This window comes from Symphalangus syndactylus, chromosome 6 (assembly GCF_028878055.3).
Source record: "Symphalangus syndactylus isolate Jambi chromosome 6, NHGRI_mSymSyn1-v2.1_pri, whole genome shotgun sequence".
Classification (NCBI taxonomy): domain Eukaryota; kingdom Metazoa; phylum Chordata; class Mammalia; order Primates; family Hylobatidae; genus Symphalangus; species Symphalangus syndactylus.
In genome coordinates this window covers 47,402,422-47,428,308 of record NC_072428.2, presented here as the reverse complement: position 1 = coordinate 47,428,308, position 25,887 = coordinate 47,402,422, and the positions used below count along the sequence as shown (strand labels likewise).

At 48.9% G+C, this 25,887-nt stretch overlaps 3 protein-coding genes across 17 annotated transcripts in view; 1 reads left to right on the top strand and 2 right to left on the bottom strand.

The window, feature by feature from the left end:
* DENND2B (DENN domain containing 2B) overlaps positions 1-2,545 on the bottom strand; it is a 229,234-nt gene extending 226,689 nt beyond the window's left edge. The window contains exon 1 of the mRNA XM_063641093.1: positions 1,944-2,545. The gene's annotated coding sequence lies outside the window, so the exon portion shown is untranslated. The remainder of the gene's footprint in view (positions 1-1,943) is intronic.
* Positions 2,546-3,222: 677 nt separating this feature from the next.
* Positions 3,223-11,853, top strand: AKIP1 (A-kinase interacting protein 1). Of its 11 annotated transcripts, none has more exons than XM_055282483.2 (6): positions 3,223-3,334; positions 3,564-3,791; positions 4,572-4,652; positions 6,629-6,733; positions 9,067-9,147; positions 11,113-11,853. In XM_055282483.2, exons 2-6 carry the CDS (start codon positions 3,570-3,572, stop codon positions 11,254-11,256), a joined length of 633 nt encoding a protein of 210 aa, XP_055138458.1. In that variant the 5' UTR covers positions 3,223-3,334; positions 3,564-3,569; the 3' UTR covers positions 11,257-11,853. The 11 variants fall into 11 exon arrangements, with proteins under 11 accessions (XP_055138458.1, XP_055138457.1, XP_055138460.1 ...); XM_055282482.2 differs by having other exon boundaries at positions 3,226-3,343; XM_063641149.1 differs by having other exon boundaries at positions 3,281-3,360.
* Positions 9,434-24,964, bottom strand: C6H11orf16 (chromosome 6 C11orf16 homolog). Of its 5 annotated transcripts, XR_010121303.1 has the most exons (8): positions 24,662-24,717; positions 24,149-24,333; positions 21,413-21,569; positions 18,964-19,198; positions 17,520-18,164; positions 13,061-13,282; positions 12,128-12,220; positions 9,434-9,498 (listed from the first exon to the last, which is right to left on the bottom strand). XR_010121303.1 is itself a non-coding variant. In XM_055282480.2 (7 exons), exons 2-6 carry the CDS (start codon positions 24,313-24,315, stop codon positions 13,083-13,085), a joined length of 1,404 nt encoding a protein of 467 aa, XP_055138455.1. In that variant the 5' UTR covers positions 24,316-24,333; positions 24,908-24,964; the 3' UTR covers positions 11,845-12,220; positions 13,061-13,082. The 5 variants fall into 5 exon arrangements, 3 of the variants coding, with proteins under 3 accessions (XP_055138455.1, XP_055138454.1, XP_055138453.1); XR_008658448.2 differs by lacking the exon at positions 9,434-9,498 and having other exon boundaries at positions 11,845-12,220; positions 17,564-18,164; positions 24,662-24,729; XM_055282480.2 differs by lacking the exons at positions 9,434-9,498; positions 24,662-24,717 and adding an exon at positions 24,908-24,964 and having other exon boundaries at positions 11,845-12,220.
* Between the last annotated feature and the right edge of the window lie 923 nt (positions 24,965-25,887).

The following is a 25,887-nucleotide window of genomic DNA, read 5'->3' as shown; positions in this document are numbered from 1 at the left end:
TGAAAGGCTATTGGGAGAAAAGAAACTGTAACTACACATAATTTAAATTAGATTGGAAAAGTATACAAAAAACATTTTTTTAAGGCTATGGCAACAGAGGTGGCAACTGGGAACCACTGGGAAAGGTTTCAAAGAGCTGACCTGACAAAAAGAAAGTAGTGCTTCAGCTGGAATGACTAAAATAGAATGGGGAAGAGAGACAAATGAGATGAGGTGTGGCTATGATACTGGGTAAGTGAGAGCATATTTTGGGAGACCAGGCTGAAGCTTAAGATAATAATACTAGCTAATATTTATTGAGCAACTACTATGTACCAAGTACTATAAATGCACTTTATAGATATTAACTTACTTGATACTCACAATAACCCTATGAGGAATGTGCTAAAACCTTGAAATCCATAAAAAATAAAGAGGACCAAATTCTGTCCCACTCCAACCACACTTATTGTAAAAGCAGTTAACAGGTATCTTATCTACCTCTTCTCTCACTAATTCCTAGGCCATCCTTCAAGGCCTAGCTTGAAAACTACATTCTCTGCAAAACCTTTCTTGATCCTCCCAGCCGAATATAGTCTCCTAAGCTTGACAGCATTTTATCTGTGTCAATCTTATGGCATGTCCTAATATTTTGTTCCTGGTATTATAGATTTTATGTGCATTCTTTCCTCTTTTTTATTCTCCTTTAGTCTGATCCACATTCTGTTCTCCACAACTCCTAGGGCAGTGCCTGGCACATACCGATGTTAGCTAAGTCTATGGAGCACTTATCTTTGCAGGGCACTGTGCTAAGCATTTTACAGGAATTATCTCACAGAATCCTTATGGCAACCCAATTCACACATTCAAGAGCTATTTTTAGTCCTTACTGTGACAGACAAAATAGTAAATACTAGACGCACCTTAAACTCAGTAAACACTACAGATACAGTCCCTGCCCTCAAGAAGCTCAGTCTAAAGAAGTTAGTACTATTGGAATCCCCAGATACAGAGATGAGGAAAAGTGTGGCTCAAAGAAGTAATATGTTTGCCCAGAACCACAGAGCAAAAAAGTGGCAGAGAGCCTGGGCAACATAGGGAGACCCCGTCTCTACAAAACATTTAAAAAATTTGCGGGGCCGGGCGCAGTGGCTCACGCTTGTAATCCCAGCACTTTGGGAGGCCGAGGCGGGCGGATCACGAGGTCAGGAGATCGAGACCACGGTGAAACCCCGTCTCTACTAAAAAATACAAAAAAAAAAAATTAGCCGGGCGTGGTGGCGGGCGCCTGTAGTCCCAGCTACTCGGAGAGGCTGAGGCAGGAGAATGGCGTGAACCCGGGAGGCGGAGCTTGCAGTGAGCCGAGATTGCGCCACTGCACTCCAGCCTGGGCGACAGAGCGAGACTCCGTCTCAAAAAAAAAAAAAAAAAAATTTGCGGGGCGTGGTGGCTGAGGCAGGAGGATCGCTTGAGCCCAGGTCGAGGCTGCAGTGAGCCGAGATCGTGCCACTGCACTTCAGCCTGGCTGCCAGAGTGATACCCTCGTTTCCTTATTAAAAAAAAAAAAGAAGGAAAAAGGAAGAAGAAGACTAAGAAGAGGAAGAGGAAGGAGAAGAAGGAGGAGGAGGAGGAGAAGAGGAGGAGGAGGAGGAGGAGGAGGAGGAAGGAGAAGGAGAAGGAGAAGAAATGGAAAAAAAAAAAAAGATGGCAGAGCCAGAATTCAAACCAGCTCTCGGGAGTGGATATACAGGACCCCATGCACGTATAACCACTATGTTCTAAAGGAGGCACTTGATAAACCCTTATTGAAGGAAATGTTTTGGAATACCAATAAAATGAAAAAAAATCATCTCAAGGATAATGTAGGGTTTCACTCCTGTTATTCTTTTTTATGAGGGGAAAGCAGGAAATTTGCAAAAGTTAAATAGTATAGAAGGAGGTCGTATTGGTCTCCTACTACTCACCTGGTACCTGATAATTGCTCATCAAGCCATCTGTTGAGACTTAAAGGTGAGGATGGAGAGTTTCTTTCCTTTTTCATGAACCACAGAAGAGACTTAAAGGAGGATTTCTTTGTGTTCCTTAAAGTGACCCCCACTAAGCGTGTCCCTCAAAGGGGACCTTCCTAAGCATCAGCGCTTTGCTATGCGCTGGGTGGTGCGGTTGAGTCACTAACTAGCAATGAGAGCTTGGGCTGTATCTCCTACCAAATAACCAGCGGAGTGGAGTGACAGGTCCTTACTTAAACATAGTTTAAGCATTCACAGTTCCTTACTTAAACATGGTGCAGTCTTCCTGAAAGATGGAGTCAGACCCCAAGAGAACACGTCTCCAAAAATGTGTGAATCCGTACTTCCCACTGGAGGGGCGAGAGAGCTGCGCTGAGGGATTATGAGAGACCCTACAACTCCTCAGGCGCCCCCTGCCCCGGGGGCCAGGAACATCTGCAGACAGCCCCGCCTCCGTCTCGCCTCCATCCCGAGCTGTTACCTTCTCCAAAGGCCACCTTGGCAGCCACACAGTTTGGCCTAATCACCTCCTCAAACAAGAGTAGCGACACCCCAAAATGTAGACCAAGCAGAAAGAGGCGCTGGAGGCACTTGCCTTATTCCCCATGATGTTTTTGTTTTGAGACGAAGTCTTCCTCTGTCGCCCAGGCTGGAGTGCAGTGGCGCGATTTCGTCTCACTGCAACCTCCGCTTCCCGGATTCAAGCCATCCTCCCACCTCGACCCTCCCGAGTAGCTGGGACTACAGATGCGCGCCACCACTCCTCCTACTGTGTGTGTGTGTGTGTGGACACGGGTTGTCGCTATGTTGCCTACCTAGCTGGTACCCCATAACCACTCCTGGCTAGGTGTGTGTGTGTTTGTGTGTGTGTGTGTGTGTGGACACGGTTTCTCGCTATGTTGCCTAACTAGCTGGTACCCCATAATTTTTTAGCTCAACAGGAGACCTGCCTTTATACCCCAGGTCCATCAAGTTAAGCAGCGCAGTAGCTCTCTAAGGGCCAGCCCCACGCCAGAGGTTCCTCCGCCAGCGCGGACAGATGTCCTGGGCGGCTGGCTCGACTCAGTCCTCAGCCCCCAGCCCCCGACCCCCGGCCCCCAGCGCCCGGCGCCCGGCGCCCCGCCTCCAGCGCTCAGCAGTTAGCCAGGCAACCCGCGCGCAGACGCCACGGCCGGGACGCAGAAGGCGTGTTTGGCCGCCCCGCCGCCCCGCCGCCCCGCCGCCCCGCCGCCCCGCCGCCCCGCCTCTCCCGTCTTCCGCCAATGGCCCAGCTGCGCCGGCGCCGCCGGGAGCGCCAGGCTTGGGCCCTCTTCCTAGGATAGCGCTGCGCGCATGCGCCTTGACGAGTGAGCCGGGTGAGGGGGCTTCCTAGGTAGCTGAAGGGGGAGATGGAAATGGAAGGGGCGGGCGCCCTAGCCCTCGTCCTGGCTGGGCTCCCGCTGGAGTGTGCGTTGGGGGCGGACCAGGAGCGGTGGTCTCCAGGGAGGTCGAGGCTGGGGCTCCCATCCGGATTTGGAGCAGGGTCGCCGCGGCCCAGCTGACCTGCCGGCGTTTGTACGTTATGTGCCCACTCAGGGAGCCATGGACAACTGTTTGGCGGCCGCAGCGCTAAATGGGGTGGACCGACGTTCCCTGCAGCGTTCAGCAAGGCTGGCTCTAGAAGTGCTGGAGAGGGCCAAGAGGAGGGCGGTGGACTGGCATGCCCTGGAGCGTCCCAAAGGCTGCATAGGGGTCCTTGCCCGGGAGGCGCCCCACCTAGAGAAACAGCCGGCAGCCGGCCAGCAGCGCGTTCTCCCGGGAGAGGTGAGGGTCGCTGTGCCGGGGACCGCCCCAGTCCTTCGCGCCGCGGTAGCCCGCTGGGAGCCAGGGATGCGCAGCGCAGAAGCAGCTGAGGAAACCTCTCCTTAGCGGAAGCTGGAAAGGATCAGGACAATGAATGGAAAAGTCCTTTCAAAACGCTTTACGTTTGACAGATTCTTGTTGGGTAGCTGTAGAATAACGGTAGTGTTCAGCCCTGGTTGGTTACTTTAAAAAAAAAAAAAATTAGCCGGGCGCGGTGGCTCATGCCTGTAATCCCAGCACTTTGGGAGGCCGAGGCGGGCGGATCACCTGAGGTCGGGAGTTCGAAAGCAGCCTGACCAACATGGAGAAATCCCGTCTCTACCAAAAATACAAAATTAGCCGGGCGTGGTGGCGCATGTCTTTAATCCCAGGTACTAGGGAGGCTGAGGCAGGAGAATCGCTTGAACCCGGGAGGCGGAGGTTGCGGTGAGCCGAGATCGCGCCATTGCACTCCAGCTTGGGCAACAAGAGCGAAACCTCCGTCTCAAAAAAAAAAAAAAAAAAAAAAATCTTACAGCTATCATCTGATAATAGAGGAAAGCCTGCAAACATATCTCTTAGATCCTGGATAAATTGCATGTCTATCTTTTAGAGTTGGAATTCTTTCTCAATAACATCGTTCTTTCTGACATAAACTTGCAGAGCCTTTCCAAAAGTAAAAAGTAGACTATTTCCAAAATGGCTTCATTCTCCAGCAGGGAATCCTAGAGCTAACCTGTGACGTGCCGTTTATTCAAATAGAGAGAAGAGAGACCCCCAACCCTTAGTGCTTCCTTCAGAACAATGGCTGAATTCATGGACTATACTTCAAGTCAGTGTGAGGTAAGTTGGTGTGAACCAAAGCTATGCCCCATCACCTGCTGATGGACCACATTTGGATCTTTCTGGAATTTAGGGAGAATCTGGAGACTACCTATTTCTCCTGCCCAGCCTTCATGGTCAGATTGTAATCAGCCAAGGACTTAAACCAGGGGGTAAATCCAAGTTAGAATTCACCCAATAAATGTTTATTGAATGCCTAACTCTGTAGCTGACAAAATAGCAATGAAAAGTCAGAAAAGGTCTTCTGCCCTCAGTGATCTTTCAGTCTAGTAGGAGGAAAAATAGTTTATTTGCCGAATTCCATAGCAAATAAGTTAAATATTAGGGGTTTTTTTTAACTTTTTTTTTTTTTTTTATTGAGACAGAGTCTTGCTCTGTCGCCCAGGCTAGAGTGCAGTGGCGCAATCTCGGCTCACTGCAAGCTCTCCCTCCCGGGTTCACACCGTTCTCCTGCCTCAGCCTCCCTAGTAGCTGGGACTACAGGCACCCACCACCACGCCCAGCTAATTTTTTGTATTTTTAGTAGAGATGGGGTTTCACTGTGTTAGGATGGTCTCGATCTCCTGACCTTGTGATCCACCCGCCTCGGCCTCCCAAAGTGCTGGGATTATAGGCGTGAGCCACCATACCCAGCCAAGTCATCTTTCGATACTTAGGGAATGTTGAAGGCAGGCCAAAAAACATTCAAGGAAATTACCTGCATGGAAGGCGCTGTCTTCTAGGAATTACAGCAGACTCTGGCCTCTTGCAGCCTTAACACTTCGTGAGTCCTACATGGTTGTAAGGAGGCTGATCCACAAGGGAGATGGAAGAGAATACGTTGTTTCTGCCCTGCTTTTCAGTTTCATATGTTAAGATCTCAAAAAACTCTAATCTTTCTACATCTTTTATAAGAATCCCTGACTCCAAGAATAGGATTCCAACCAAAGAGGAATAGTTCAGGGAATATTTTTATCTTATTTGTATTGTTCAGTGGTTTTAGAAAAATCAATAGCTTCAACTCTAAAGTGATTAAACCCTTGGTTCATGGTTCAGTAAAATGAATAATATTTGTCTTTGGTTTGAGGTTTAGCAAATTGCTGTTCTTCATTTTGGTTTTCAGTTCATGCTACAGTTCAAGTCTCTGTTAGGAAATGGAGCCTCAGAACCCCTTGGCTTTCTAGAGATAGCATTAAGAATTGTGTACTGGGTTTGCCTCCACAGTTTGAAGCAGCCACTAAAACACATCTTTAGGTCTGTGTCCTCAAGTGCTTTCCCCAGCTTCTCATTCCTCTGGTCACATGTTTTTTAGACAGTGTCCCTACCATGTGTTCAAAACAAGCAGGGCTGTGATGTCCTCATCATTAGTCATTATCAAGGGCAAGTCTAAGGCTAACTTTGAGGGGGAGGAAGGAAGCAGACAAGAGAAATGTAACTGTTTTCCGATCTTTTGGAAGATTCTTCTTAAATTAGAGACTTCTCCCTCCACTCCCCCGTGCACAGGAAGCACAGAGAAAAGGGCTGCAGAGCTCTTGGGTTTATGTTTCATTTCCTGCTGTGTTTCTAAATCTCAAGAAAATGTACCCCTCTCTTCCTGTGTCCTTGTCTTGAGACTTAGACAATAAACATGGAACTGTTCATCCACATTTTTTAGGGGAGGAAATGAAAGGATATGTGCATTGAACATGGGGGCAAAGATGTGAAATTTGTTTAACCTGGCAGAGAGCATGGTCCTGCCCACCTTTAGTTAGCCAGTGTTCTTGCCCTACAGAGGCAGCAGGTGGCAGCATGGGGATGCCAAATGCATTTCTTTCTCTGCAGCCACTTTGGGTGGGCTAAGTTTTGTTGCGTGACTTCAGAGGCCTGTCAAGAGGGCAGGTAATTCACCTTTGCTCTCTTGCCTCCCTCCTTAACTGTACTTTGCCCAAATATCAGGGTTTTTTGAAAATTTGACAAGACAATTCGGTTAGCTAACGTCTTTGACATTACGTCTCTAGAAATATTATTCATCTGTGCCAGAGGAAGGAGGGGCAACCCATGTCTATCGTTACCACAGAGGTGAGTCGAAGCTGCACATGTGCTCGGACCTAGGGAATGGTCAGGTAAGTGTACTTAACTGTCCTGCACCATGCCTTCAGTCTACCAAGTTATGACACCCTATATTCAAGAGCCCCTGCTAGACTGTGTGTCACTGGATGCCTGTGTAACTTGGCATTACAGTGCTTAACAGAAATCTGTAAATTCATAGCCTTAGAGAACTTACAGCAATGAACATGAAATAGGAGGTTGTCAAAAATATAGGATTGATGCCACTGTAGGATCTTTAGTTGAACTTGCAGTCCTGGGCCATGGGATTCTCAGGCAGGTATAAAGAAAAGAGCTTCCAAGCCTGGAATGTGGTGCATGCAATGATCGCCCCTGTGACTATCCCCTGCACTCTATCCTGGGCAACATAGACCCTTTCTCTATTTTTTTTTAAAAAGAGCTCCAAATATCCTCTTCTACATCTAGGAATAGGAATTTTTTTTCTTTTTCTTTTTCTTTTTCTTTTTTTGAGACAGGGTCTTACTCTGTCACCCAGGCTAGAGTGCAGTGGAGCAATCACGGCTTACTGCAGCCTTGACTTCCTGGGCAGGTGATCCTCCCACCTGAGTCTCCCAAGTAGCTGGGACTACAGGCGCATGCCACCACACCCAGCTAATTTTTAATGTTTTTAATAGAGATGGGGTTTTGCCATGTTGCCCAGGCTGGGGGAAGATTTTTAATAATTACATTTTTTACTGTAAGGTGATAACTGTCATGTCTTTGGTAATTTTTTTTTTTTTTTTTTTTGAGAGGGAGTCTCACTCTGTCACCCAAGGTGGAGTGCAGTGGTGCGATCGCGGCTCACTGCAACCTCTGCTCCCAGGTTCAGACAATTCTCCTGCCTCAGCCTCCCAAGTAGCTGGGACTACATGCACACACCACCAGGCCCAGCTAATTTTTGTATTTTTCTTTCTTTTTTTTTTTGTTGAGACACAGTCTCGCTCTGTTGCCCAGGATGGAGTGCAGTGGCACGATCTCAGCTCACTGCAAGCTCCACCTCCCTGGTTCACGCCATTCTCCTGCCTCAGCCTCCCGAGTAGCTGGGACTACAGGCGCCCGCCACCACGCCCGGCTAATTTTTTGTATTTTTAGTGGAGACGGGGTTTCATTGTGTTAGCCAGGATGGTCTCGATCTCCTGACCTTGTGATCTGCCTGCCTTGGCCTCCCAAAGTGCTGGGATTACAGGCGTGAGCCACCATGCCTGGCCCATTTTTGCATTTTTTAATAGAGACAGAGTTTCACCGTGTTGGCCAGGCTGGTCTTGAACTCCTGACCTCAGGTGATCTGCCTGCCTCAGCCTCCCAAAGTGCTGAGATTACAGGCATGAGCCACCATGCCTGGCCCATGTCTTTCATAATTTTTAAAAAGAAAGTACAAGGGAAGTGTGGGGACGGGGGTCTCTTTTAAGAAAATACTTTTTGTAAAGGTAATAACAATTACGGGCCTCTCCCTACAAACTTACCTTTTACCACATGTCATTCTGGGGAAGCCAAAGATTCTGCTTATTGAACTCATTCAAAGGAGGAGGTGATGGTTTTTGCCTTTGTTTTAAACTACCCTACTTGTACTCAAAGGTAGCAAACTGAAGTCCAGAGTCTATTCCAGAGTCTAAGTTAGATTCTTGACTTCTTTGGTCTGTCAGCCATTTTGGGGTGTTAGAGGGAGGAAGTTTAGGAAAAGGATGGGAGAGTGGGCACAGGGACATGAGCAAGGGCTGAGTGCACACTCGAAGCACCTCCCACACGCCTCCCCTGGCCTGGGAGGTGAGTAGTGGTGCCAGAGCTTGAGTCCTGAGTCCCCTTTTCTGGCCTAGCCTGAACTCTTACCTAAGTGCACCTGACCCTAAAGGGTGCACTTAGGTACATGTGGGGAAGAGTCGTTCCCATCCCTCCCTTTAAAATGTAAGTTCCCTCTAAGGGAAATTGGCTTTATCAGTCAGCCTGTTCCCTTCTAGGACCACCCGCACTCCTAGAAGAAGCACAGAAGAGAATGTATTGAGAGCCTAAGTGTCACTTTTGCATTTTAAATTTTCTCTGCAATCCAAGAGTGCCATGTTACAGACTGGAAAACCAAGGCTCAAGAGAAGTTAATCTCTTAGTAAATAGCAGAGATAGGACTTAAACTCAGGTGTGTCTGATTCCGAAGCCCATGTAAGGATGAAAATTATAGTAAACACCTGACTAAAAATACCTCACAGAATTCACTTAAAAATGCCTTAATGACTTAGATGACAACTTAGAAAAAGCTGACAGAACAATTACTAACTCCTAATAAGGTAGAAGAAAACTTCTCTTTACAATCCAAAAGTGAAAGCTTGGGCACAAATCAGTGTTCTACTTGTCTCTTCAGAGAAAAGACAGAAAAAAGACATCCCTTGGTCCTGGAGGCATCTATCAAATATCAGAGCATGCTCCAGAGGCATCCCAGCCTGTGAGTACGGAACTGCTTACGCACTGGGTTTCACCACCCTTGCAACTCCATGAACCAGTTGACATGGTTCTTAGAGGGCTATTTGAATTGAGTCTATAGTATTTTTAAGTTGAGATGTTCTTACACTTAAGAAGGGCACACAAAATCTTGGTTCAGTGTAAAATTAGGTTTTCTTGGTATTCTTCCTTCACTCTAAGCTTCAGGGATACTCTTTGTGCCTGAACTCATAGTTGTGGTTGGAAAGAATGTGAAGTATTCGCCTCTCAGTTCCTACAGCTCAGCTGGGCTGGCACTGGGTCCTGCTGGAATTCCACCATCTGTTCAAGCAGCAGGAGGGGCACGATCCTCCTGCTAACAAAGTGAAAACCATTGCTGAAATTCCGAAACATACACATTTGGTGAGATCAGGTTCCAAAACATTTGAAGGCGTTTGTTCTTTTCCACAAATGTTTCTCTGTAAAAACATATCATGAGTTTTTCATTTTTAGGATAAAGTACTCATTAGTTCATGAAGCCAGGGGATCCTTTTTGGAACTTGGAAGGGCTAGAATTCTGAGGAAAGGAACTTCATTCAGCATGGTGCCGCAATACATTTCTTACTTTTTGTTTGTATACAGTTTGCTACTAGTCAGGATTTGGAGTATACTAGAGTTAGTAACAATTAAGAATATTCTGCTTCTAGTACAAATATAAGTTGTTAAGGCTTAGACGCCTCTCAACACTTGCTGACTTTTGGTAATGCTGATGTTCCACAGTGTTGGAGTTCTACAGCCACATGCCAACCTTATCTCTATGTTCCCTTGTGTGCAAATGAAGCATCCTTGGCTTTCTGCAATTCTGATGTAACCATATTTTCTAAAAGTGACTTTTATTTACATGGTTGACAACCAATAAATAGTTAATGACATTGTCGTACACATTTACATCAGTTAAAGGATGGTAGACTTCCAATTTTGCAGTAACTGGACAGGCATGAAAGAATACAACATAAAACAGCTTTGGAAAAAATTGGCTTCAAATCCATCTGCAAGGTAGGAGGAAGAGGGGATATTTCATAAAAATGTAAACATGATCATTTATTCCTCTGAGTGCAATTTGCTGGCCAGTAGTTTGGCTTTTCCTGTGTGTGGTAGTGGAATCGACAGCTTCTGCCTGTGGCCCCTTCTCAGCATTAAGTAAGCATATAATGGCATCCCAGCTGTCACTCTGGCCCTTAATTACAGGCTCTTTTCTGGTTTGTGACTTTGTCCTTTTGCCATTTGAACTGAGACCCATCCTCTGCCTGCACACCTGATATAACCTCCCAGCCATGAGTGAAGTCTACCCTTGGAAGACTGTGCTCAGTTCGGCTCTAAATAAAATCTTTCCATTAACTCTAGCTTCCAATGTTTTGTACTCTGGGAGAACCAGTCCTCCAAGGGAGAGTTTTGTCAGCCAGCTGAATTGCTGCTTCAGTGACAAAATGGAATTCACTCAAATTGTTCTGAGCTTTAGGACAAAAGAAATGCCTCTCATCTTCCTGATAGTGAACTTAGCAAAGCACAGTTTAAAAGAAGGGCTCTCATCACTCCCGAGTACCTTGTCATTACTGCTCATCTGTGCTAAGTGCCACTGTCTACTTCTGATCCTCAAAACAGTGGCCTCTAGCCTTTCCCTCTGCCTAACTCCAAGTAGAGTGTTCTTTTTATAATCCTTCATGTTCATGTAACACTTCAGCATTTACAGAGCGTTTTCACATGCTTATTTGTGAGGTATTATCACAGTTCTAGAAATAAGGAAAGGCTGAGACCTACCAAAATGACAGTGTTGTATGTGAGCAGGCTGAGCCTTGAAAGGAGGACCTCTGTCTCCCACATTAGCGCTTCATTCTATCACACCTCTGCATAGACAGGTAGCCTCCTGGGGGGCCATGGTGGCACTGGGGTATAAAATCTCTAAACTGCTAATATTCTCTTTTCCTTCTAGGCTGAGAACATCTCTAAGGACCTCTACATAGAAGTATATCCAGGGACCTATTCTGTCACTGTGGGCTCAAATGACTTAACCAAGAAGACTCATGTGGTAGCAGTTGATTCTGGACAAAGTGTGGACCTGGTCTTCCCTGTGTGATGTTGACCATCACTGCCATCACATCACCTTTTTTTAAGTAGTAAGAATAAAGCCACTGTATGATTCTCTTAATAGCTATACATTAATCCTGTTTTTAGCGCTGACCGGGTCAGCCTTCCCAGGAACTGGAGTCTGTCTCTTTCAGTGCTTTTTTTTTTTTTTTTTTTGAGACAGAGTCTTGCTCTGTTGCCCAGGCTGGAGTGCAGTGGCACAATCTCGGCTCACTGCAAGCTCCGCCTCCCAGGTTCACACCATTCTCCTGCCTCAGCCTCCCGAGTAGCTGGCACTACAGGCGCCCGCCACCACGCCCGACTATTTTTTTTGTATTTTTAGTAGAGACAGGCTTTCACCATGTCGGCCAGAGTGGTCTCGATCTCTTGACCTCGTGATCCACCCACCTTGGCCTCCCAAAGTGCTGGGATTACAGGCGTGAGCCACTGCACCCAGCCTCAGTGCCTTTTTTAACTTGAGGGTGTAGAAGTCTTCCATGCTTGTTTGCCTGAAAGTAATATAATGATGCTGTCTGAACAGGTTTTACTGCTTGCTTTCCAAGTGAAGGTTAATTATGATAATAAAGAGATTTGGAAATGAAGAGAATTCATTTTTATTAAGAGGTGAAACAAAATGTCACTCATGTACAACTGTAGGCTTTATGGGAAGGTGGCAGAGTGGCTGTGGACACATTTGCCCAAAGCAGGCTGACCCCCCTTCCGTGGAAGAGGCATCTTAAAGCAGTTTCACCAGGGCCCTGGCAGGGCGCCCCAGGGCAGGACCCCACACTCCTATAGCCCTCACAACAGGTGCCTTCCTGCTGCTTATCTGCAGGGAGGTCTTCGTGGGGTGGAGATACTAATGGTTATTTGACTGTTACCTGTGGCCTGTCCTCTGCCTCCTTCCGTTGAAGAAGGCCTTGTCAGCCACTCTGTATAACTCTCCTTGAGTATTTACCATGTTTATTCTTTACCTATAAAAGGGGAAAAAATCCATAGATTGTTATGCCGACTGCAATTTTAAGAATCAAAAGTCACTGATTTTAAAGTCATTGATGTGGCTGAGTGCGGTGGCCCATACCTGTAATCCCAACATTTTGGGAAACAAAGGCAGGAAGATCACTTGAGCCTAGTAATCAACACCAGCCTGGGCAACACAGTGAGCCCCTATCTCTACAAAAAGTAAAAAATTTAGTCAGGTGTGGTGGCATGTGCCTAGCTACTCAGGTCGTAGCTACTCAGGAGGCTCAGGTGGGAGGCTCACTTGAGCCCAAGAGTTCAAGGCTGTAGTGAGCCATGATTACGCCACTGCATTCCAGCCTGAGTGACAGAGTAAGATCCTGTCTCAGAAAAAAAAGTCATTGCTGTGTCCCAAACGTCTTGAAGCTGCCACAGCAGTACTGTGACATCTCCCAGTTTTGTTGCCTGGCAATTCTCTCATTTTGAACACAAACCTTTCCTTGGGAAAGGTGCCAGTACTTTATATGATGGAAATGAAGTTTTAAGTAGGGCTATATTATCATTCTTAGTGAGGAATAGACTCCATATTCAGAGGGCCTAATAAAGCAGACCCCTACCCAATACCATAGAACAGAGGGTCATTTAAATGGGGATCCTTGCACCCCCAAGAAGCCTGTGATTAAATTCATGGGTTCCATAAGCCTCTGAAATTACATGCAAAATTGAGGGTATGTGCATTTTTCTGGGACAAGGGGTCATAGGTTTTACTGTTCTTAAAGGGGATGTGACCCAGAAGGTCTTAAGACCCGTGTGAGGAGTCCTTAGGAAGCCCCTTTCCAGCCATTCTGCTTTACCTAGATCCTCAGGGCTCTTAGTCTAACAGGAATTCTTGTTCCACTGACGTATTGCAAGGCTCTGACTCCACTTTCTGTGTTCAGCTTCCCCTGGCGGGGTCTGCAGTGGCTTCGTGTGGGTTGCTTTCGAGACCAGCTCCTTGGTAGTCCCCACTACTACAGTTTGTGCTCTCTGCTGTTTGTGATCCTTTTCTTCTTTCCAGATGTTGGAATATCTTGTTCCTAAACCCAAAAGTCAATTACTTAGGTTGAATAAGCCACCATTTTGATGGGATAAGTAGAACTAACACAAGGATCACTGAAGTATCTGTAAGCTCAAGCATTGTTTTCTTTTCATTTATTATGTATTTGAGACAGGGTCTTGCTATATCACCCAGGCTGGAATGCAGTGGCATGATCATAGCTCACTGCAGCCTCGACCGCCCGGGCTCAAGCCATCCTCCCACCTGCCACCCCCTCTTCACTACAGCCCCCAGTAGCTGGGACCACAGGCGCGCACCACCATGCTCAGCTAATTGTTTAGTTTTTTGTAGAAACAGGGTCTCACTATGTTGCCCAGGCTGGTCTTGAACTCCTGGGCTCCAGCAATCCTCCAGCCTCAGCCTCCCAAAGTGTTGCAGTTACAGGTATAAGCCACTACACCTGGCCTGTTTTCTTTTGCCATCATGCAATGTGTCCATGTAATGTTTTCTATATTTAGAGAAAAAAACTGTTATCATTTCTGGCCCTTATGCTTTTGGGAAACATTATCTGATACCCAAGATTTGGAGTTGTGAAGAAGTTATTGGATGTGTTTTCTAAACTGCCAGTAGGGCAAGCAAAGGTAACTGACTGCCACCAGTTAAAGGAGCTTTGACGCCTTCACTGATCACTGATAACACAGACCACAAAGAAGAGATTACAAGCTGATAGAAAAACAAATTTTAAGAAATTGAACTGGGTGCATTGGTGCACACCTGTAGTCTCAACTATTTGGGAGGCTGAGGCGGAAGGATTGCTTGAGCCCAGGAGTTTGAGGCTGCAGTGAGCTATGATCGTGCCACTGCCCTCCAGCCTGGGTGACATAGTGAGACCCTGTCTCTAAAAATAAAAAAAAAAATATTGGAGCAAAACAAAAATAATGGGAGATGTGACTTCCTGAGGAATAGACCAATCTAAAAGGGAAGGAACGCTTTTTACGTTTCTTTTAAAACTACAGATTGAATCCTGTTTCAAAGGAGGCAGAAAGCACCTCCCTGCCAGCAGCTCACAATCTGGCCTCCCTAGGACCATTAGGATCTAATTGTAACCTCTCACTGCCTGTAACTAAAAGTAAGGGAAAGTGTGGAGGACAGAGAAACCTATGCAAGAGCTTTTGTGAGAGGCAAAGCTCAAAATTGAGTGTCGAGCATCAGCATTCGACAGAACGGATATCGAGTCCTGATAGCAATAACTGATTGGTGGGGCGCGGTGGCTCACGCTTGTAATCCCAGCACTTTAGGAGGCCGAGACGGGCGGATCACGAGGTCAGGAGATCGAGACCACGGTGAAACCCCGTCTCTACTAAAAATACAAAAAAAAAAAAAAAATTATCCGGGCGTGGTGGCGGGCGCCTGTAGTCCCAGCTACTCTGAGAGGCTGAAGCAAGAGAATGGCGTGAACCAGGGAGGCGGAGCTTGCAGTGAGCCGAGATTGCGCCACTGCACTCCAGCCTGGGCGACAGAGCGAGACTCCGTCTCAAAAAAAAAAAAAAGAACTGATTAAACATCAAGCATGTTTAGGAGAAGCAAAACAGCATATTTCCTTTAAAAGATACCAAACCTGGAGGGGAGAAAAGCAAAGCTCTGGTGTTTGCCTTGTTTCAGCCCTGACCCTGGTTTTCTGTGCTTCTCTTCACTAGTGAGCAGGCAGTCCCACGTGTGTGGTGAGGGCGGGGGATGGCCATGTGTCCACACCCCCTCTCGGGCATGCTCTCCATATATTTGGGAACATGCTGATGATGCTCATGGGTCAGCCCTAGGAACCTTCCCTAGAGCTTAACACAAGATCCAGTATTTAACAGGAAAGCCAGGCCAAGTACCTGAAGATACTATAGTTCTCTTCTTTATAGTCAATTATTAGAATTTATTTCAGGGGAGAAAATAACTTTGGAGTGGATCTGTTTAAATGTGGTGGAGAGAGACTGTAGGTGTAAGTGGCTTTGGGCAGTAGCAGTAAGAGCTGTGTAAACTTGGGCCAGGGGAAATTTGTTTGGACTTAATCAGGTTTGGAACCCTTCTAGAGTTTGCTATGGAGCAAACCACAGCAGTGGGAACACAGACATGGTACCTAGGGTATGTCTGGCCTCCATGGCCCCTCTGGTTGTCCCTCTCCCCTATGCTGGGCTTGGCACTGCCTCAGTTGCTCCCCACAGACCCCTCTCTGTTGAGTAGGTACAGCTCTTCTTTCTCCAAGCTGTGCTGGAGCAAGAGGCATTGGGAGCTATGGAGAATTTAGCATGAAAACTCTTGAGTTTGGTACCATCTTCTTTATGCCCTCTCTACAAATGATAATATAAAGACAATGGTGCCAAACTCTAGAGTTTTCATGCTAAATTCTCCATAGCTGCATTTCTTTCAAATGGAGAAAGAAACCGGCACTTCTTTCTTTTCTTTTTATTTATTTATTTTTTTTGCAGACAGAGTCTCACTGTGTCGCCCAGGCTGGAGTGTAGTGGCTCACTCTGCCTCCTGGGTTCAACCGATTCTCGTACCTCAGCCTCCCAACTAGCTGGGATTACAGACGTGCATCACAATGCCTGATTACTTTTTGTATTTTTAGTAGAGATGGGGTTTCACTTTGTTGGTCAGGCTGGTCTCGAACCCCTGACCTCAAGTGATCTGTCCCCCCACCCCCACCCCCCGGCCTCCCAAAGTGCTGGGTGAGCCACTGTGCCCAGCGAAATCGCCATTTCTGAGTGGCTGCTGCCAAGGCTTGCCATTGCAAGATTGGAGTAACCCATTTCACAGAAGCCCAGGACCCACCTCCCCATTTTATATTTTCAATACAAAGTTTCCTCCTAGAGAGTGGAGGAAGAGCACAGCTGGGCCTATGAGAGATAGGGGAAAATCCTCATATAAAATCCAAGTGCAGCAGACATACTCCTCCCCACCCCTCCCAAAGCCCAGGGGTTCAGAGGAGTCACCAGGAAAGCTTCTCATTACAAACAATTTCTCAACTTTCTGGAACTGAACACTAATAAAGTCCTTACCCCTGGGGCAAGATTGAAATCTTCATTGGTGCCAGCTTGGTGGTTCATGCCTATAATCCCAGCACTTTGGGAGGCCGAGGCGGGCAGATCACTTAGGCCAGGGGTTCGAGACCTGCCTGGCCAACATGGCGAAACACCATCTCCACTAAAAATACAAAAAGTTAGCCAGGCATGGTGGCATGCACCTATAATCCCAGCTACTGGGGAGGCTGAGGCATGAGAATCACTTGAACCTGGGAGGCAGAGGTTGCAGTGAGCCAAAATCATGCCACTGCACTCCAGCCTGGGCAACAGAGTGAGACTCTGTCTCAAAAGAAAAAAAAAAAAACCCTCATGGGCTGAGCAGTCCTTCTGGCTCAGTGGCTGTCCTAGAAATAGGGCTATGGTCTCAACCAGGGACCCCCAGTGGGTCCCAGTGTGGGCAGTACCTAGAGATCTAAGCCCTTAGCAGTGGTGTTCCTTCACCTCACAGCCTCCCTGCCCCAGATACGTTCAGTGACCCCAGGACCCCCAGAATCTTGTCAAGGGCCAGACTTATCCAGGCCACCTCCTTCACACAGCTCTGACAGGCTTCTGCTCTTTCCGGACTCCGTTGGGAATTTAGATAGGATGGGCTCCCCGAACCTAGCAGGGCCCGCCACACAGTTCTCAGCTGGAGGCGATGCAGCGTGGGACTGGCTGCAGACTGCCAGCAGCAACAGGACACGGCTTCCCTGTTGGCCATGAGGGATAAGAAGCACATCGCAGTGCCCAGGTCCTCCCCGCTCACTTACTGAGGGACCCAGCGGGAGAGTGGGGCCTCACGACCAATGCTTAAGACCCGTTTCTATGCTTCAGTGCATCAACTCATCAACACCTGGAGGCATTTGGACTGTTCATCTAGAGAAAAACCAAGGCCTCCAAGAAAAAAGGAGGGGACTAAAAACAGACAATGGCAGTGCTCTGTCAGCAGAGACTAGTGAAGAAAGAAAAAAGCAGGTATTAAATAGGGATGCAACCTTAGCACAAAGATCAGTTCATCCTTCTGCTCCTTTGGGCCTCATAGCTGAAATGGAAACCTGCTATTTCCCTCTTGCCACAGCCTCCTCTTCAGCGTGACCAGACTCCCAAGGATTACTGCAGTCCCAACAGAGTGGACATGTGCATCAAATTCCTAAGGGACATGTGGGAGGGAAGGGAGCCGGGGCCCCAGCCCCTGCCTGAGAAGGCAAGCCCACTCCCCTGGTATACCTGGCTTCCCAGGGCATGGCTCAGGCCCGTTTCTCTTCCAGTACCTCCACTCAGGCTGGCAGAGTCCACTCTGCCTCAGAGGCATCTCAAGAAGGATGGGATCTGTGTTGACTGCACTGTTCACCATCAGTCTCTGGGGAGGGCCCATCTCCAGATCATTCTCCACACCATCTTGTTCATAGGAGGAGGACGAGGAGGAAGAAACAGCCAGGGGAGCGTGCGTTGCTACTTTCTCCTCTTTAGGACCTTCTAGGGGCAAAAGCTGTGCTGTGGGCTCCAACTCTGGAAGTTCTCTGGCTGTGACTTCTGAGGTCCTGGTTAGAGGCCACCAAGTGGTGCCACATGGAGGGCAGCCACAGAGGCAGCCCTGGTACAGCAGCTGGCAGCAGACATGAGGGTGGCAGAGAGGGCACAGGAATGGAGCATCCGGAGGAAGCTCGTTAGTGATGCACCCAGTGATTGGCCCCAGCAGAGAGCAGCAAGGGGCCCAGTGAAGGGGCCTGGGGTGCTCCCTGGTGAAAGACTTGTGCAGCCTCTCCACAGCCTTCTTCCAGATGGCCAGGGACACCGACTGGACCCCACCTAGGGGCACTTTAGCGGCTTTGCCATTCCAGAAATGAACAGTGATTTCTTCTTCCTTTGATGCTACATAACAAAAAACAGCAACATTTTGTTATAATTACCAATTATCTCTTTTTTTTTTTTTTTTTTGAGACAGGGTCTGGCTCAGACTGGAGTACAGTAGCACAGTGATAGCTCACTGCAGCCTCAACCTCCCAAGCTCAAGGCATCCTCCTGCCTCAGCCTCCCAAGTAGCTTCCACTTCCTAATAGTGGGATAAAGCCTCTCCTATCCACACAGGCAAAGGCAGAGCTTCAGCCTGGCCCCTCTGCTCTGGCTGCCTGGCTCCTCACATGCACCTCTCCGTGGAGAGCCTGCCAGGAACATCCTTCACCTGTACCATAGTTACCTTCACTTCCCAAGGACTTGCCTGAGCCTCCCTGCCTCCTGGACTACAGTGGCCTGCAGGGGCTCACTTTTCTTGCCAAAACCAAAACGCATTCTCAGTAGAAGCCTCATTCTGTCATTCTCTGAATTACAGTGGTACTGACTGACCCTGCAGAAGAGGACTGTCTGGTCCCTGGAGGACCTGGTGAGGGCTGGGTCGTGAGTAGCTAAACCATGGTTTAGCTAAGCAATATAGGTATGAGAGTTTTAGGCCACTCACCCTGATTACAATTTTTTTTTTATAATCTGAAAGATACAATGTTCATCTTGAGGCATCTGTTGCTGCCTCAAGATTAAGCAGCAAGCAAGGGGGAAAAATTTTCTTCTTAATGCCTTAGAAACCCCTAAGCTGTAGACGCACCCTTGGCTCTCTCCTGTGGCCTGATTACAGCCTGGCTCCTTCTGGGGACTGATGGGTCAGAGCAGCTTCTCTTACCTCTCTGGGGATCTCTCATCTCCAAGCCCAAAAGAACAGTGCCAGGGCCATACTGCTGTTGGTCTGGCTTCCAGATTGCCAGCACCTTGTCCCCTGGTCTCAGTGAGTATCCTACAGATGGTGAGAGAGGAATGACATCCTCTTCTAAGACCACTCTCTGCTGCTGGGCTGGCAGCTTTGGGCCTGCGACAAGAGGAGCCTCGAATTCCACAAGCAGGACCCCCTGTCTCTCCAGCTGTGGGAAAGAAAACACTCAGAATAAGACCTGGCATTACAAAGTACAGTAGGAAGCACCCAGGTTCCCTACGATGCCCCCACACCAGGCCCAGGGGCTGCCTTCCAAACAGTGACAGGCACCTAAAGAAGGGACAGGGCAGATGCTGCTTCAAGCCAGTCAAAGCCAAGACAGGCAGGCTGTGTGGCGCGGTTGTGCTTCCCTGAATCTCTTCCTGCCTCAGGCAACTCTTGTGGATCACTTCCTGCCTCTTTCTTTCCATTCCCTTCCTTTGCCTGGTTTTCTTTCCTCCTACCAAATTTTTGACCTGCAATTGCCAGGAGTAACCTGGGTCCTCCCTGGACCTTTTCTCAATGCAATCTCTTCCTTCCAGCACCCGCAAGAAGCGTCGCTCCTGTGTCCAAGACCAACCAGGGATGTGTCCAAGACCAACAGGATGGTTGTTCACCTGCGAGGCTCATGCAGGCGAGGAGCGATTGTGGCCACAGGGCTGCCTCAGCACCGCCCTTGCAGTCGACAAGGCGACGAGGAAAGGGTTAGCTAAGCAAATGAATAGCAAAAGTGAGAGAACGGTGCTGCAGCTAATTAAAAGTACAAGCTGTTTCAAGTACTCTGTGATTTAGAAGAGAAATAAACTCTGGTTATAAATTATTTTTACCAAATCACGGGACAGAACCTATATTTGAGCAAAGCTTTGCTAGAATTTCATTTTAATTCACATATTAGTTACTTGAAAATTGACTTTTTGTTTTTCCAGATAGAGTTTTGCTCGTCACCCAGGCTAGAGTGCAATGGCGTGATCTTGGTTCACTGCAACCTCTGCCTCCTGGGTTTAAGCGATTCTCCTGTCTCAGGTTCCCGAGCAGCTGAGACTACAGGAGCACACCACCTCGCTCGGCTAATTTTTGTATATTTAGTAGAGATGGGGTGTCACCACGTTGGCCAGGCTGGTCTTGAACTTCTGACCTCAGGTAACCCACCCTTCTTGGCTTTCCAAAGTGCTGTTATTACAGGCGTGAGCAACTGCACCCGGCTGAAAACTGACTTTTGATTGGAAATTCTGAAATTCATATTTTTAAAGAATTTACACTAGTCTTCCCTTCATGAATCTACATTCACAAAGTAAGTCTGACTCTGAAAAAAAAAAAGAAAAAAAAAAGAAGTGAGTAGCCACTGAAGTACAGGCCAGGCCTGGTCCCCAGCATGGCGGGAGTGTGCTTCTCTGTGTACCAGCACATAGCCGTGCATGTGAGCAAACACATCTCGTTCCACCTTTCCCTTAGGCTAGTGTTCATTCAACACACTGAATTTGCCTCAACAAAGTACTTTTAAAGTACATTTTCTTCTCTGTTATGCATTGAATTGTGTCCCGTTCCCCACCTCCACCCTCCTCCCACAGGCTGGAGTGCAGTGGTGCCATCAGTTTGGGGCTCAAGCGATCTTCCTGCCTCAGCCTCCCAAGTAGCTGCGACTACAGTCATGTGTCACCATGCCTGGCTAATTTTTAAATTTTTTGTAGAGACAGGGTCTTGCTATGTTGCCCAGGCTGGTCTTGAACTCCTGGCCTCAAGCAATCCTCCCACCACTACCTCTCAAAGTGCTGGGATTACAGGCATGATAAGCCAACATGCCTTGCCCCCTGCCAAATTCATATGTTGAAGTCCTAGCCCCCAGAATGTGACCTTATTTGGGGATAGGGTCATCGCAAATGTAATTAAGATGAGGACTGGATATGGCAGGTCCCTAATCCAGTGTGATTGATGTCCCTATAAAGGGGGAAATGTGGGCAGACACACACTCAGGGAGAAAGCCCCGTAAAGGTAAAGGCAGAGATCAAGGTGATGCCTCTATAAGCTGAGGAACACCAAAGCCTGCCAGCAAGCCATGAAAAGCCAGAAGCAGGGCATGGGAATGATTCTTCTTCACAGCTCTCAGAAGGAACCAACCTTGCCAACCCGTGGACTTCCAGCCTCCAGAAATGGGAGATGACACATTTCTGTGGTTTAAGCCACTCCGTTTGTTGCACTTTGTTAGGGAGCCCTAGCAAACTAATACACTCAGTGGTATTACATGTTCACTTCTACAACATGGCCATGGGAGAGCTGTGCTTATCCAAGAAACCAGCCTGCTAGATGCACACAGCTAAGGCATGTCAGGTATGACAGGGCCACCCAGAGGAGCACGCCAGGGAGATACTGGGGGTCAGGGACTTGCCTCAGGAGCGACCTTTATTTGAGCCCGGTAGTAAAAACCATCTGCTTCCCTTCTTGCTAGGACCCATGTGTTGGCAGCATCTCCAGCTCTTCCCAGCCAGCCAGGCCCCTGCCATGCTGGGTCGGCAATGTGGAGACACGAGCAAGAAGAGGCGTGCCTGGAAAAAAGCAAATGGAATTAGTGGATGGAGAGCAACAAGCCCTAAACACATCAAGAAACATGTTTCACGGGTACATCTGAGGTGAACCACAGCACACGAGGCATGTGGAACAGAAATCTATATGGAAAATGGCAATCTATGACTTCCGGAAGGATAAGGTAAACCTCTGGGAGGGGCAGAAGGAGAGGACAGTGAAGGGAACCATCCTTGGTGGATTGGGAGTTGGTTCAAGGCAACCAAAAGGTAATTCGCCTTGATACATTCAAGTTAATTAATGCTTATTCCTACACTAGACAACAGACTGGAAAAGTGTGGCTCAAGCCTGTAATCCCAGCACTTTGGGAGGCCGATGCAGATGGATCACTTGAGCTCAGGAATTCAAGACCAGCCTGGGCAACATGGTGAAACCCTATCTCTACCAAAAATACAAAAAGTTAGCTGGGTGTGGTGGTGTGAGCCTGTGGTCCCAGCTACTTGGGAGGCTGAGGTAGGAGGACTGCTTGAACCTGGGAGGTAGAGGTTGCAGTGGGCTGAAATGACACTACTGCACTCCAGCCTGGGTGACAAGGTGAGACCCCCATCAAAAAAAAGAAAAGAAAAGAGTGCCAGGGGCCGGGAGTGGTGGCTCATGCCCGTAATCTCAGCACTTTGGGAGGTTGAGATGGGCGGATCACGGGGTCAAGAGATGGAGACTATCTGGACAACACGGTGAAACCCCACCTCTACTAAAAATACAAAAATTAGGTGGGTGTGGTGGTGGGTGCCTGTAGTCTCAGCTACTCAGGAGGCTGAGGCAGGAGAATCGCTTGAACCCAGGAGGTGGAGGTTGCAGTGAGCCAAGATTGCGCCACTGTACTCCAGCCTGGTGACAGAGTGAGACTCCGTCTCGAAAAAAAAAAGTGCCAGGAAGGTAAGTCCTAAGGCGGCGTGTGGGATTCCAGGATGAGGCGTGGAAGCTTGGATAGTAATACCAAGGGTGTGAAATTGTAATGCCACTTGATGCTGTGGGGTCAGAGGGATGAGGAAGTGTTTGGGCAGGGACAACCCAGAGGAGCTAAGGGGCTGTGGGACAGAAAAAGGAGATGCCAGTTCTAGAAAATTTGTGGTCAGGGCCAGTTGGCCTAGGGGAGTTGTTGAGTCAGGGTTTGGGTTTTTGAGGAAGCCATTTTACTTTGTGGGCAAGGCTGAATGCAAAGGGGGCCTGTCTGCCTCCTGCTGCCATCGACATGCCGTCACTGCACCCAGGCTGTTCGTGCTGAGGAGCTCCTGCAGGCCCATGCTGAGCTGCCCTCAGCCCCCCTCAGCCTCCTTCCTGTGCTTGTTGGCATCTGAAGTCCCATGCTTAACTCTAGCCTTGAACAGGATGGTCCACCGGGTGGATCACAAAAGGGAGCCATTAAGGATCATTCAAGCTGGCATGCCCCTAATGTGGGCAGAATGGATCAGGCAGCAGGAATGCGAGTCCCTGGAGATGACACGCTCCACATGTGCATATATGGCCGTGGTGCCTTTGGCCTCTTGTATCCACGCTTTAGAAAGCGGACTGAGGATCCTATCCAGGAAAATCCTGGACAAAGGAGGGCACCAAGGGAAGCTGAAGAGGGACCTGGAGGCCCCACATTAGCTGATTTCTCATATGGTGGCCCAGCAAGTCTCATTGTTTTTTTTGGTTTTGTTTTGTTTTTGAGACAGAGTCTCGCTCTGTTCCCTAGGCTTGAGCGCAGTGGCACTGTCTCGGCTCACTGCAACCTCCGCCTCCCGAGTTCAAGCAATTTTCCTGCCTCAGCGTCCTGAGTAGCTGGGAATACAGGCATGCGCCACCACGCCCAGCTAATTATTTTTTTTTCTTTGAGACAGAGTCTCTGTCACCCAGGCTGGAGTGCAATGGCGTGATCTTGGCTCACTGCAACCTTTCCACCTTCCAAGTTCAAGCAATTCTCTGCTTCATCCTCCTCAGTAGCTGGGACTACAGGCACCCGCCACCATGCCTGGCTAATTTTTGTATTTTTAGTAGAGACGGGGTTTCACCATCTTGGCCAGGCTGGTCTCGAACTCCTGACCTCGGGTGATCCACCCGCCTTGGCCTCCCAAAGTGCTGGGATTACAGGCATGAGCCACCATGCCTAGCCAATTTTTTTTGTATTTTTAGTAGATGGGGTTTTGCCATGTTGGTCAGACTGGCCTCGAACTCCTGACCTCAAGTGATCCGCTTGCCTCGGCCTTCCAAACTGCTGGGATTACAGGCGTGAGCCACTGCGCCCAGCCAAGTCTCAGCGTTGATGGTAAAATGAGCTATAAACTTGTAACTGGCTATCCCTGACTGCCTTCTCTCACTCATGCCAACTGCGGCATCTGCAACTCTGCTAAAGCCAGATCAACCCTGGAGGACTCTGGGAGCACAGTGTAGGCTGGAGTGACAGACCCCATACAGATACACCAATCATAGGCCAAACAATGAAGACCCCTTTCCGCCTTCTCAGGAAGCAAGTCTGTCCACCAAGGTCTACCACCAACAGTCAAGAACGAAGGAAAAAGAAAAGGGCACCCACTTCCCCCAGAGGGGCAGAGACAGGTACCTTGCAAGGGGCTTGTGCCCGGTGAGCCAGGGCGCTTGGAGGGCAAAGGGGTAGGTGAAGGAGAGGTCCCAGGGTGGAGCAGCACCGTCCCAGCCAGGGGCCTTCAGGCTTGTGGCCACGCTGCAGTATTTGAGCAAAGGCATCCTGGGCCCCGTGGAGGAGTCCATGGCCTTCAGAGGATCCACCTGAGAACAGGCACCACCATTACCTGAGCTGCAGCTTGAAGCCAGTGGTGGCTGCCTGGGCGAGGCAGGGCTGAGCTCTGCAGTTAGCTGCCTCTGGGGACAGTTGAGTCCATGCACGGCCCCACCTGCTCCCACGAACTCTCACAGTTTCCTCTTTGAGTCACCTGCCTTGGGAACCTCCACTTAGGAAACAGGGAAGGGACTGGAAGAGCAAGTGCTGTGAGTTTAGAGCAGCCCAGCTTTAAATCCTCCCCTACAGCCTGCTGGCTGTGTGCTCACTTAACCTCTCCCCTCCAGTTACACTCAGGATAGAATACATGGAAAGCACCTGGCGTATTCAGCAGCTCAACTTATGTTAGTATTTTTCCTCCTTCCTCCTCCCCGGCCACCTACAAGGCTAGTTCTGGCCCCAGGCAAGCTGAGATCTCAGGGCCGTCCATAACCTTTCTAACCCCCGTTCAGAGGAGACAGCTGCCACCAGGGCCCAAGATCAAGCCGCACTGCTGCAGCCCACCAGAGCCCCGTGAGTGTCCGCCCCCGCCCAAGTCCACAGGTCTGACCCCAAAAGACTTACCCACGGCCCCAAACTCCCAGCCTCCACCTCAGCCTCAGGCCCCTTCTGACAGTTGGGGCTCAGGGCCTCAGCTCAACCGACTCCTGGTTGCCAGGCCGGTTACCATGCGTGCAGCCTGGGGACGCTTTCCTCTGTGGCCAGTGAGTACACTGAGCATGCGGAGAGGGGGACAGGAGGCCTTGGGAGGTAGGGGTGGGGCAGGAAGTGATGGGGGAGGGGATGTTCTCCAGGTTTCCCTTTGGACAGAAGAGGAGGAGGAAGAAGGGAAAAAGGCCAGCATAGCCGCAGTTCTCCAAAGCTCAGGGTGCCCCACTGCTGGAAGAGTCAGTGGTGGTGGGAAGCCCTCACAGATCCTAGGAGACTCCTGTGAGGGAGGAGCCACCTCCGCAGAAACTGAGGACCTCCTGCCTGTACACACTAGTGGCAGGGATGGGGGAGCCACTGACGGCCTGGGGACTCTAGGATAGAATTTGTCCCTAGTCTAAACCAAAATAACCAAAGGTGTGGGCCTGTTTGTCTATAACAGGCAGGACTCTGTTGAGGAGCAGAGGTGTTGTGACCATTTGGAGTGAGAGGTGTGGACACTGGCAACAAAAGAACAGAAGTCCAGATTCTGCTCGTGGGAGGGGCTCGTATTTGGAGGGCTCTGACAGTCACTGTGCACTGGTTATGTGCCTGGTATGCAGGCACGTTTGGAGGTGTCTCCCCCACATTCATACCCTGCTTCTACCAGGTCCTGTTTCAGTTGGCAGATCCATGTGGATAGGGAGGCCAGGGTACCCACCTCCAGGGGTAGGGTGGGTGTCAGTCACCCCTTGCATCCCTGTCTGGCCCCAGGGGTTGGTTAGGCAGGGGCGTGTTCCTGAACCTCTCCAATCAGCAGGAATCTGGGGACTTTGGTTGGGAATCCTGGGATATAGGCTTTCTCTTTCTTCCTATGCCTGAACAAGAAAGCTGATAGTTCTGAGAGCCTCTGACAG

Excerpts from the sequence above, each read along its gene's own strand:
- C6H11orf16 (XM_055282480.2), bottom strand. The coding sequence starts at position 24,315 with ATGGACTCCTCCACGGGGCCCAGGATGCCTTTGCTCAAATACTGCAGC. Across the intron at positions 19,199-21,412 it reads AAATAAAGGTCGCTCCTGAG|CTGGAGAGACAGGGGGTCCT; the intron begins GCAAGTCCCTGA and ends TCTTTCCCACAG. Across the intron at positions 18,165-18,963 it reads GATGAGAGATCCCCAGAGAG|CATCAAAGGAAGAAGAAATC; the intron begins GTAAGAGAAGCT and ends TTTGTTATGTAG.
- AKIP1 (XM_055282483.2), top strand. The coding sequence starts at position 3,570 with ATGGACAACTGTTTGGCGGCCGCAGCGCTAAATGGGGTGGACCGACGT. Across the intron at positions 3,792-4,571 it reads AGCGCGTTCTCCCGGGAGAG|AGAGAAGAGAGACCCCCAAC; the intron begins GTGAGGGTCGCT and ends TTATTCAAATAG. Across the intron at positions 4,653-6,628 it reads ATACTTCAAGTCAGTGTGAG|AAATATTATTCATCTGTGCC; the intron begins GTAAGTTGGTGT and ends TTACGTCTCTAG.